The 12,633-nt window shown below is 53.8% G+C and overlaps 1 protein-coding gene across 1 annotated transcript in view; it reads left to right on the forward strand.

Moving 5' to 3' along the window:
- Positions 1–230: 230 nt before the first annotated feature.
- The window catches only part of SFRP1 (secreted frizzled related protein 1), a 40,103-nt gene continuing 27,700 nt past the window's right edge, over positions 231–12,633 (forward strand). Inside the window, exons 1-2 of the mRNA XM_065899966.1 lie at positions 231–756; positions 5,957–6,034. Coding sequence (XP_065756038.1) covers positions 231–756; positions 5,957–6,034 — 604 coding nt within the window. The remainder of the gene's footprint in view (positions 757–5,956; positions 6,035–12,633) is intronic.

The raw sequence follows: 12,633 nt of genomic DNA on the forward strand, positions 1-12,633 counted from the left end.
GGCTCGGCCGCGGGAGCGCCGGACACTCGGGTCCCGCCGCCTCGGGAGCCGGGCCGCACTCGGGCCGCGCGCTCGCCTCCCCGCGCGAGCTCCCCAGGGTCGCCCCGCCAGCGCCTGGCGCGGGTGCGGACGGCGCCTTTTGTGCCCGGGGGCTCCTGGAAGTTCGCGGCGGGACGCGCGCGGGGAGGCGGCCGAGGACGCCCCGCGTCGCAGGGGCCGGGGCGCCGAGCATGGGCGGCGGGCGCTGGGCCGCGGCGGGCGCGCTGCTGGCGCTGGCCGCCGGGCTCCTGGCCGCGGGCTCGGCCAGCGAGTACGACTACGTGAGCTTCCAGTCGGACGTCGGCGCGTACCAGAGCGGGCGTTTCTACACCAAGCCGCCGCAGTGCGTGGACATCCCGGTGGACCTGCGGCTGTGCCACACCGTGGGCTACAAGAGGATGGTGCTGCCCAACCTGCTGGAGCACGAGACCATGGCCGAGGTGAAGCAGCAGGCCAGCAGCTGGGTGCCCCTGCTCAACAAGAACTGCCACATCGGCACCCAGGTCTTCCTCTGCTCGCTCTTCGCGCCCGTCTGCCTGGACCGGCCCATCTACCCGTGCCGCTGGCTCTGCGAGGCCGTGCGAGACTCGTGCGAGCCCGTCATGCAGTTCTTCGGCTTCTACTGGCCCGAGATGCTCAAGTGCGACAAGTTCCCCGAGGGCGACGTCTGCATCGCCATGACCCCGCCCAACGCCACCGAGGCCTCCAAGCCCCAAGGTGAGGCGGGGGGTTCCCGGGGCTGTCCGCGCTGCGCCCCGGGACTGGGGACGTGCTCTCGGCCGTGCCCGACCGCCTTGAGAGCTACCGGCCCGTCCGAGGTGGTGCCCGGCGGGGCGAGCCTCGCGCGCACCCGGCCCGGGTCCTGGAGCCGCTGTCCTGGGATCCAGTCAACGGTGAAACAAAGCCTTAGCTCTGGCTCCCAGAAGAGCTCTTCTGTCCCTCGCGAGGGAACCGAGTCCCTATCGGAGTTTTGAACCCCCCAGGCGGGATGCGCCGGGGGAAAAAAAAAAAAAAAATGCCCAAACCCCAAATCTGGGAAGCTCAGAAAGGCCGAGCAAATGCTAAGGTGCAGCTTTGTTTATTTTCTTAGGTTTGGGGAGGTTTTTTTTTTTTTAAACGCTTTCCTTAGCTAGTCATTCAGCCAAGTAGCTCCAGGACTGGTTCAGAACTGGCCGAGAAAAAAAAGTTCAGAAATTGCGAGGCTTTCTGTTTCTCTACCCCTTTCAGTTAACAGCTTCGGGAAGGTTTGGGCGGGGGCGGGATGGAAAGGCTCTTCTCCCTCATTCTTGCATACCCCCTGCTTCTCTCATTTACACAAATCCTCAGGTAATTAGAAAGATAAAATTGTCATTAGCTCATGGCTCAGCTCCCCTTGGGGAGCGAGGCTCCGCAGATTGGAGGCTTTCCTAACAGCCCCAGGGATGAGCCAGAGGTACTTGTCTGAAACCCCTTCCACTTAAAGGGCAGTTCTTGGTGGGGGTGGGGGGGAGGAAAAAGCATCCCGGGGAGGCAACAAAACAGAACGAAACAAGTTAACAAGCAAATAAACCAAAACAAAACCCCACAGAACAAACAAGCCAACGAAAACAACCCAGCACTGTGGCCTGACTTTTAGAGGAGTGAATTCAACCCCAAATTCTTCGGAAGCGGAGTTGAGGCTCAAAGAGGTGGAGGTCCATACCCAGGGCGCCGAGCAGAGCGGTCCGCATCCCAGGGGCTTTTGAGAAACGGGTTTAGGGTGGGGGGAACCTGCTCATTGCTGACTCAGTTCATCTCCAAGGGATGCCAAAGCACAAAGGTCCCCCGAGGGGCGTACTCCCCAGAGTGAGGGCGGGGTAGTCCCGGGAAAGGGCACCCCGAACTTTGAATGCCTTGGCTTATTCCAGGGAAGGAGGAGGTGGTCCAGAGGGGCGGGTGTGGGGTGGCAGGTCTGGCGGGTGGGCAGGGCAGCGGCCCGCCTGCGGGGGCAAGGTCTGGGTCCCGCTGGTCCCCTTTCCTGGGGGTCTGCACAGAGTTCACCTTCGGGGAGGCGCAGCCCTTTGAGAACGGGAGCCGAGCCGTTACCTGGAGTGGACAAAGCGCTTTGTGTTCTGTCCGCGTGGAACCCACGGGGTTTTCCTTCTCCCCGTCGGCACTGCCGGCGGGCAGACTAGCCCAGCCCTGCCCCCGGAGGCCGCGGCCAGCTCTGCTGGGGCTGAGTCCACCCCCTAAGTGCCCCTTTCTGGTACAATCAGCGACAGAACACTTCTGAGGGGGAAGCCCTTCTGACGGGAAGGTAGGGGTGCTGGCTGGGCTGCCTACTTATGAAGGGACGAGCATCCTTCACCTCGATGCCCCAAAGGCAGGGGTGGCGGAGTGGTGGTAGGGAGACCAAACCCGTGCTCTCTTCTTGGAGCTTTTGACTCCTTGGCTGCTGTCCCACTTGGCTGCTCCCAAAGTCTGCCCTTTGTACCATCTCCTCTCCTCCCTCCATCCCAGGAGTGCTCAGGTAGTCACCCTCCTGAGACCAGCGGCACACAGAGAACAGTTATGAAGGGACCAGTCCCGTGTGGGACTTGGGACCCGGTTGTCCCCACCGAGTCTTTGGTGACAGGCTCTGGGGGAGGCTCCGCTCCTGCCCAGGACTGCGGCCCCTCAGTGGGAGGGACCCCCTATAGGAGTCAGTCCTCTGGGGCCGAGTGGCCACTGACTGTCAGCTGAGCCCAGAGGTGGGAGGGCTGTGTGTGTGTGTGTGTGTGTGTGTGTGTGTGTGTGTGTGTGTAGGACAGGTGGAGACTGGTCCTCGTAACTTTAGGGCTGGTGGCTCCAGAATCAGAACTGGTACTTTTGGAGGAGACCAAGTATACATGCCCTACTTTTATTCTTTATTTCTTTTTATTCTGTAAACTTAAAATGGAATTTTCGAAGCAGCGGCATATCTCTGCATGCCGCAGGCTGGTTTCTGTTCACATACTTGGACAAGCACCGTTTGGGGGTATTGGGCAGGCCTTTGGGGCCGCATGTTATCAAAGATAAACTTGCTAATGAGACTGAGTCAAAAGACACTCCCCCACACCCCCAAAAGGCTGATGCCCAAGCTGCTTCAGCATCCATTATGGGAGAGGAAAAGTGTTTGTTTGTTTTCAGGAAAGTTATTTCTAAATCTTGCCCTTGCATTAGACCCGTACATTCCCAGGCCGGTAAATTGTCGTTCCTCCTCCCAGCCAGGTTCTACTGCTTCAAGCTCTGCGAACGAGCACATCCTTTGAGTTTTATTTTGTTGTTGATTAGGCATGTTGTGCGTTAAAACAGCCTGGCTGTTTTAGTCACAGATTGCAGAGGCCACGGTGCACTCATCCTTCCCGGGAGCCTTCCTTAGGGTCCCTTCCCTGTATTGAACAGCTGGCCAGGGAAGACCTGCTCTGTGTGTGTGGGGTGTGTGTGTGTGTGTGTGCCGTGTACATGTGTGTGTGTGTGCTGTGTGTGTGTGTGTGTGCTGTGTGCCATGTGTGTGTGTGTGCTGTGTGGGGGTGTGTGTGCCGTGTGTGTGCTCTGTGTGTGTGCTCTGTGTGTGTGTGCGTGTGTGCTCTGTGTGTGTGTGCTGTGTGGGGGTGTGTGTGTGCCATGTGCATGTGTGTGTGTGTGTGCTGTGTGGGGGTGTGTGTGCCGTGTGTGTGCTCTGTGTGTGCGTGTGTGTGCTGTGTGCGTGTGTGCTCTGTGTGTGTGTGCTGTGTGGGGGTGTGTGCCGTGTGCATTGATTTTTAAAAATCCACTTACTCTTGATTCCAGTGTTGGACTTTCCCGTCCTCTCCCTTAACTACTGATGAAGCACAAAACCTTTTGGTTTTTGGTTCTTTTGCTTTAAACATTATTTTAAATACACCTTAGAACAGCCATTTAGTTCTGCCTCTCCGATGGATGACTGGGTGGATTTCTCCTGCTCGGGCCGCTCGCAGGGCCCCCCAGCACAATCCAGAGAGGCCACAGATTAATAGCGCCCTACACAGTCTAGAGCTGTGGGTGGGGGCAAGCCGTGCGAACGCGCAGAACTCACTGCAGCCAGCTCCTGCCCGCCTGGGAGACGCTGAGGGCCAAACGTAGCTGAGCCCGGGGGCCGCCAGTCGGATCAGGGAACTCAGAGCGTCTAGACAAGGTGATGTGAGCGAACAAGGGGAATCCGGTGTTTGTATTCAGATAGTCCTGCCCTGCAGGTTGTTTGGTCAAGGTCACATTCATAGAACTTTGCAATGTGATAACTTCCACTGAAAAAAAAAAATAACCCAAACAAGGAAAGCCCCAAAGCACAGTCCACACTCCCGAAGTAGATACCACGGTCCTTCCCACATTGCGGGATTTCCTTTCCGTTTTTCTCCCCATGGAAGCAAGAACCATGATGCAAAATTCTGGGTGAGTTTTTCCCTTTTGTCAGAAACACAGCCTCTGGAATCCGATCTTAAGTTCTGGCTGAAAAGCACATTTCCAGCATCCGGGCCAAAATATAGCCCCATGGTGTCCTGCTCGGGGCGTGGCTGTGGTTCTTGCTGCAGGACTCTGGATGGAGTGCGGCCCTGGGCACAAAGTAAAGGTGGGACAGGGATCTGTCAGTAAAGACGAAGGTGTACGGCCTCTGCTGTGCCTCGCAGGGACCCTGCTTGGAAGTGGGGCAGGGGGGTCGCGCATCACCTCCCTGGCGCTGGGGACCAGCTGCGTCCTGGGGGCGGCACTGGCCTCGGAGGGCTGTACAGCTCCCTTCTTATCCACCGTGGGAGGCTCTGCCTGTTTCTCTGAGCCACAGAAGTGCTCGAAGGTGAAGGAGATGCCGCCATAGGAGCCACGAAGACGGAGGGGGAGGAAGAGGATGAAGAGCCTGAGTCGGAGCGAAGGTCACTCAGCGCCCCATCCTCCCCGGGGGTGACTGCTCCCCCCCCAGCGTGGCCGGGCATGGCCTCCACCAGTGCTGCCGAGGTGGAGGACCCTTAGAATGTGCTCGTGCTTTCCCGCATCGTGGATAAAACTCCAGGTTGTCTGATAGATGATGGAGGTGACGGTGGGACGGCGGCGGTGGTGCCAAGCCGCCTTCCCTTCTGGTGATCCCACTGGGCCGCTCTCTCCCTGCCCTTCCACGGAGCCCCCTTACCGCCTAGGGGTCTCTCCAGCATCAGCAGCATTTGGCTGGGAGGACCCGCTGGCCCTGGCCTCCGAGGCCTCCCCCTCCCCCAGGGCCTCAGCTGCCCCCGGTGGCCCCCATCCCTGCAGCACACACACCTCCTCTTCAAAGCCCTTCACAGTGTGAAAACGCCTCCAGAGGGTCTCTCCCATGTCCGGCCAAGTCCTTCCCTTGGGCAGCAGGGCTGGTGCTGTTCCCAGCCCCCACCAGCTTCTCCTGCTTCCTGCCCCTGGCAGGAGCTCGCTGCAATAGCCCTTCTGGGGAGGGGTGTTCAGGGCCTGTGGTTGGAGTTTGTGAGTCGGGCTGATATTCTTTCTTGGCTCCTGGAGAGCTGGTCGGACGGATGGGCCGTCTTTTGGGGAGTTTGGGAACAGGAAGTGGGCAGGAATCAGAGGGGGGTATTTCAAGGAGAGGGGAGAAAGAACCAGGAGCAAACAACTGGGGTAGAAGTGTTTGGTTACAAGTCAGCTTCTCCTAGGGACCCACCACATCCATCAAGCCACGACTCAGGACCCGCCCCATCCAGCCCCACATCATGTTGGTTTTCATAGTTGTACCATATTCAACAGCTCTAGTCCCCAGATTTTCAAGAAACTATGTGTCTGTTTTGGTCTCCAGGACTCGTCTTTTCTCAAGTTGCCCTATCAGGAATTCCAGAAGACCTTTAACTCCTTCCAGCCTGGTCCCTGGGCTGATCTGGGCCCCAGGGGCAGGTCCTCCCTGCGTTCCACCGCAGTCACTCAGCTCCTGTTCTCCCCTTGCCCTTCCTAGGCACGACGGTGTGTCCTCCCTGTGACAACGAGCTGAAATCTGAAGCCATAATCGAGCATCTCTGTGCCAGCGAGTTTGGTAAGAAAGCGTCCCTGGCCGCCTCCGGGAGGTTGGGCATCCCTGACTGCTCCCATTCTACATCCGTGGTGCAGAGCCTGTTGGAGCATCTTTTTGGAGATGTGTATTCTCTCCCTCCATCCTCCCCGGATGGCTGCTGTTCTCAGGCAGATGGAAGGCCAGATAGGATGGGGAACCGGCCGGTTTTTATGAAAGTCAAACTTGGCTTCTGTTCTTCCGTGTGTGGGATCACTCGGCAGGTTTGGGGGAACATTTTCGAGGAGTGGAGGGAGGCAGGCTTGGGGAGAGCTGTAGAGGAGCTGGGGGAAACCAGGCGGCTTGGGCTGGCCTCTCGGCACAGCTCTTCTTCCATCCACCCCTAGGTGTCAGCACCACTCTGCCCAGGATCTGGGAGGGGAGCCTCCATGCGCTTAGGGCATTGCCGGGGGCGGGCGGGTAGTGGGTGTGGCAGCTCTCAGGTCCTTCCAGTCCAGGAAACTGACAATCCCACAGTGAGGGGTCCTCCTTCCCCTCTTCGCAAATCACTCCGGGCTAAAAGGGAATTCTGGATGAGCACTTGCAGCCCTAGGAGAAGGGCTGGATGTGGCCCCGGGGGCTGATCTCAGGGAGCCTCTCAGGGACGGTCCCCGGTAGTCTGCCCCGCAGAAGACCGAGCTTCACACACCTTGGGAGGCTGTCCTCTGGAGAAGTAGACGTGAACTGCATCCTTTTGAAGGGCCGACTCCCTCCAGCCTGCCTCTATTTTATATGGATGCTGAGAAGTGACTGCTGCCAGGCCTGCTTTGCCAAGGACAGGTTCTCACGATTCTGGCCACTGTGTCCCCGAGGCTGGATTTCTTACAGAATTCCTCCCAGGGAAAGCATGATGGTAGGTAACGTGCGTGTTTACGTCCATCCAGGACTACCTACTCTGGGTTTTCACTAACCAAGCATAATAAAGTACGTGAAAGGGCCTCGTGCTGGCAAAGTGCCGTGTTGGAGAGCTGCACATGTGTATGTGCGCACTCGTAAGCTGAAGGAAATGGTACATGTGACAGGTGTAGTCTCAGGTATTTGTCATTGTGACTGAAGGCGGGAAGTGGCGAATTCTGACCCTTTGCCACGGAGAGCTTCTTGAGAATGCACACGTTTTTTAGTGCCTTATTTCTGCATTAAGTATCTCTCCCTGCCTTCTTGGTTCTTGGTGAATGACCGCTGGGACGATTTCGTCCCCCAAGCATTCCACTGCTTGTGTTTGAGTTACATCCTTTGTTCTGGTTGCCATTTTAAATGAACTCAGATAAATTGTAGAGGGACCTGCAGCAATGTTCCCAAACTCTGATGACCCTTCCGTCTGACGGCGGTGACACTTGCTTGTTGAGGCTCACACCCTTGCTCCATCAAGGGGAGCCCAACACCCGGCGAGGCTGGCGGGTCTCTGCGAAAGAGTCTGCGCGGCCCCAGCCTGTCCGAGTCACAAGCTTTCCTTCCGCAAACGGCGCGAGATTCCTTCCCAAAGAGGCATTTGGGCATCGAGAAAAAGGCCAGAAATAAAATCTCTCAGAAGTCCTGATGAGAAGCCTTTTGCTGCGTGATTGGGGGGGTGGGGGGGGTGGCAGGAAGAATCTGCTCGGATGTGGCTGTTATCCCGAAGCATCCTTCCTTGCGGGGGGCCGGAGGCAGTGTGGATAATACTCAGGGGCCGCCTTTAGATTTCACTGACCCTCTTCCGATAGTGTAAATCACCACACTCACTTTTAGAAGTCGACTCCCTGACGTTTCAGCAACTCCAGGCAATCGTATTAGAGCCCACTCTGAAAGGTAATATATTAGCTGATGTTCTACGTTCAGATGACCTCTCCTGGGACTGCGTGTGCGGAGGACGCGACTCAGATTCAGTGTGTCCAGTCATTGACTGAGCCGCGCGTCCAGTCGGTCACTCAACATTTCTTGAGTGCAGAGCTCTGTGCTAGATACCGTGTCCTCAAATACGGACCTAGAATAGACGAAAATTTCATTAAAGAAATTTCTTCACCCCGACCAAACACGAATCGGTGATTTCCTAGAGCATCGTGGTGTCATAGAACTCACCGCCTGAAGGGGGCGCCGTGGAGACTCCAGGAGAAGGATGTTCGGCAGCCCTGAGAAGAGAATCTGCACCTTCTCGTTCAGATTCTCAGTACCCCACCAATCTGCTTTTGTTGGGGGCTTTAGTGGCAACTCGTTAAACTAGAGCCGTTCGCTAGACATGGGCTGAAGAAGCAAACCTTGGGAAAGAATTTGAGTGTGAAGGTTGACCTCTGGGTGAAGGGGAAAGGTGTGGAGGGGGCTGCGGTAAGCCTACTGGGGAGGGACATCCTCTCCCCGCGGCAGTGGCTCCCTGCGTGCAGGCGCCAGGGGTGTATCTTATTTTAATAACCAGTCAGGGCCTGGGCAATCTGATTGGCTGTTTGAGACTGTGTTCCTTTCGCCGGGAGATTATCTCCTTCTTGAGTTCCTAGAACTTTTGAATTCTCCTGGATCCTCCAGGTCATCCTATCAAGTCCACTTATTTCACAAATAAGGCGTCTGACTTGCCCCACTGGAGTTCTTTTACTCGCTGTCACGCTGCCTTCCCCCCTTAAGAGAAGATGAACAGCCGCTGGGCTCCCTCCTGGAGGCATTTATCTCCTCCTTGCTTGGGTGTCCTGGACGCCAGGCTTCTTTATCTGAATGCAGGAGAGACTTTTATGGGTTTTCTGTGTGTCATGGTCTCATAAGGCAGTAAATAGGATTTTTTTTTCCTCTCTCTCTCTCTCTCTGCAGGGGCTGAGCTCAGCTCTGCCCTTCTCGGCACCCTGGAGAATGCAGCCTTGTTGAGAAACTTGTTTCCTAGCTCAGCTCATTTCAAGTAAGGGAGGTAGTCAGCCACGCTGATGCGATTCAGTTAAGAGACAAAGAAATGCAGCAGGGCAAGCTGACACACAACAGAGAAGAAAAAGAATGCTTTACTCCCTACTCCAGGGATCAAACTTTGCTTTAAGCGGCCCTGACATCCCCTGTGGGAAGACATCAGGTTGTTGGAAGGCTCCCTGGGAGCTCCAGGAACAAGGGGTGCTTTCCTTCTGGGTCAGCACGCCCTCGCCCTCTCCTGCCAGTGCGTCCTCAGACCCCTGCCGCCCCCGTGGAGCTGGGCCTGCCCGGCCTATCACCGGCTCCCCGGGCGGCACATTTTTTTTTTTTTAATTAATTTATTTATTTTTGGCCGTGTTGGGTCTTAGTTGCTGCGCGTGGGCTTTCTCCTAGTTGCAGTGAGCGGGGGCTACTCTTCTATGCGGTGCGTGGGCTTCTCATTGCGGTGGCTTCTCTTGTCGCGGAGCACGGGCTCTAGGCGCTTGGGCTTCAGTAGTTGTGGCACGAGGGCTCAGTAGTTGTGGCGCACGGGCTTAGTTGCTCCGCAACATGTGGGATCTTTCCGGACCAGGGCTCGACCCCGTGTCCCCTGCATTGGCAGGCGGATTCTTAACCACTGCGCCGGGCACTGTGCATTTTTAACTCTCTGGCAGGTCTGCTTGGTTCTCTCCACCCCTGCACTGTACCTCCTCAGTTCAGAGCACATATTCTGCCCCCAGCAGGGAAAAGCCTCGGTAGAAACACCTGTGGGCTGATGCTCAGGAATGCAGCTGGATCAGCCTGGATCAAGCACCAGATGTGTGACGGCCAAAAGTTAGATGGTGCAAAGTCTGTGGATTCAACATGGCGGCCAGGCTGCCTGCTGGGCTTCAATGAGAACACCGGCCCTGCTGCTTGTTTTCTCTCTGCTTTTCCTGCTCCATGACAGCAGGGTGCTGCTGTCCTCCCTTCGACGGGTCAATATATTATTTGCAAGCTGCCACACTAATAATCCTGCTGTTAACAACTCAGCACCCATAACTGTCTTGCCTTCAGCTCAGCTTATCCCAGGGATGGGGGATCTGATTTATAATGGCTGTGAGGTTAGGATCCTGCCTCTGGCCACTCTCTGTAGCTTCTGGATCTGTAAACACCCTTAAGCTTTCCTGGTAGAAATGTGTGGAATAATATACTTCTGCTAAGACAGTTCAGAGCTTCCTCTTGTACTGGCTTCTCCTTTTTTTTTTTTTTTTGAGTTCAAGTGGCCACTTCTTTAGCCCAGTATTTTCTGGTTGTGGAAAAAGATTTCTTGGCCCCTAGAAATTTTCCTTGTCTTCTGGAAGTATTTTTTTCCCCGTTTATATGTTTCCTCATAAAGAGTCAAACTGTACCCTGCAACACTAAACTGAGGAAAGAGAAAAAAATTGGCTCTCACCATTAGTGTTTGGGAGTATTTCCTAGAAGAAACATTCTCAGCGGTTTCTGGACCTTCACTAAAGTGAGCAGAGTGTTCTCACTCTGGCTCACTCTGCTTTCAAGGTGTTTTGGCTGGGCTGCTGTTTGGAGGTGCATTGTCTGATTTCTTGCAAAAAGGAGGCTCAGCCTTTCCAAACTAAACCTTGGGTTTCCTCCCACAGAGGAGGAGATGGTAGCTGCCAGCACGGTAATTGCAACATCTGTAAGCTGCTTGAGAGCAGAATCGGTCTCTGATGCCATATTTTACCTAAGGGTAAGACACCCATTGATTGTGGGATACACCATCCATCGTGGGAGATGCCCCGCCCACAGAGAAAACATACTTCACATTAAAATGTGAAGAGAATCTGTGTCTTAGAATGAACAAAACAAGGCCTGTGTGTAGTTAAATCATCCTTGGTATGGTGTCTTATCCGCGGTAGGCATAAAATAAAAGTGCGTTGGACGTGTGTATGAATGACAGTGTGTGGGCAAGGTAGGGAGATGGAAATTCGCCTTTTTTTTTTTGAGTGGTTTAATTTCCAGTTTATTTTCTGTTAAAGTAACTACAACCTGGTTTTATGTTGCATCATCTTAAAATTCACAAAGATGAATAATATAGGAATTTTTTAATCCAAAAATATTATAATAGTACGCATCTGAGTACAAATCCTAGATTTTCTACAGTGTGCGTGGAAATGCCTTTCCTTAATGTTCACAGTTGTTAAATGGGCACAAGTATATTTATATCACAAGATTAGGTTGTATTTAAGTGAGAAAAACAATGTAAAATTATTTAATATTAAAATGTTCCCAGATGACTAGCAATTGGGATAATTTAGACTTACTTTCTAACTTATTGTATGGGTCGCCTTTTTTTGACCTTAACCATTGTATAGCCTCCTTTTTCACTATTATCCCATTCCACTAGTACTTACAGAAAACCGGTGAATAGACGATATTATTCCGGCAGTAGAAGCACCTTGGAGGCAAAAAGTAACAGAGCATTGGTTTTATTTTGTTTTCCAGTTTTCTTTCTTTTTTTTTTTTAATGAAGTATAGTTGATTTACAATGTTGTGTTAATTTTGGCTGTACAGCAAAATTATTCCGCTATATATATACATCTTTTAATATTCTTTTCCATTATGGTTTATTATAGGATATTAAATATAGCTCTCTGTGCTATACAGTAGGACCTCGTTGTTTATGGCTTTCCTTTTTTGTAAAAGGAGAAAACTTCTTTCCAAACGAGTATGTATAACTTGTTTATTAAATTCGAGGGAAACTGCATCCCTGTTTTGGGTGACTGAGTGTATATGTTTAAAAAAAAAAACAAAACCCTAATATCTAGAAATCTAGTTCAGTCAAAGTAAAATTAAATAGACATGGAGGAAGGAACTGTAACCTCGGGGTGGAGTTGGTAGGCTGAAAACAACTGGTTTTTATTGTCAGTGAAGGTCTCTAAAATACACAGCCCATCCACAGATCTGGAAATAGTTGGAAGGAGCTGTATGGCATTTCCCATTCAGGGAAACACGGGGTCAGAGCTTTAGGTGCCCTGGAAATGCCTCTCCCAGCTCGTGGCCTGTGGCCCATCCTAAATCCTTTGCCCGTGATGGGGGTGGCTTGTTCCGTGCAGAGACCACTGCTGAACCCCTGAGGGCCTTTGAAGCCCTCCAATGGGCTGGGGTGGGTCATGGTGGCGATTCCACGGCCTCCCAGTGGAGAGCTGGGGGCCTAGCTGGGGGAATCAAGCCCTGGGCAGTTTGGGCCGAGATCCCATGGGGACCACACTGCGCTCTGAAGCCATGTTGAGGCACCGCGAGGAAAAGCTGGGAAAAGAGCCAAGTTTCCCCCTCTGGTGAGCGGTCTCTGCACATTTAATTCTCTCTTGGCTGTACCTGGCAGGAAGATTCTTAGATAAGGCAAATGTCAATAGGAACACTTTTCTTTAGCATATTTGGCCCTGAGAAAGTATATCGAACTGAGAAAGGACCCAGAAACCCAGGATCCACGGGTGGAGGCGGCTCCCCAGGAGCTGAGTTCATTTCTCCCTCTGTCCCTATACGTACGCCGGGCAACACTGGGAAATCTCAGAACCTCTCCAGGCCTCGGTTTCCCTGCGAGGTGACACTAATACCCAGCATCGGTTTTAGTGAGGAGCAGATGAGCTGGTGTAAGGAACCCAGCCCTGGGCCCCGCACACCCGTTGGACTCACTGTTCATCCCGGGGGTCTTGGCAAGGACGGGTGGCCCAGCCCTCTGTTCACAGCAGACGAGGCCTCCCTTCACT

This window comes from Phocoena phocoena, chromosome 21 (assembly GCF_963924675.1).
Source record: "Phocoena phocoena chromosome 21, mPhoPho1.1, whole genome shotgun sequence".
NCBI lineage: Eukaryota > Metazoa > Chordata > Mammalia > Artiodactyla > Phocoenidae > Phocoena > Phocoena phocoena.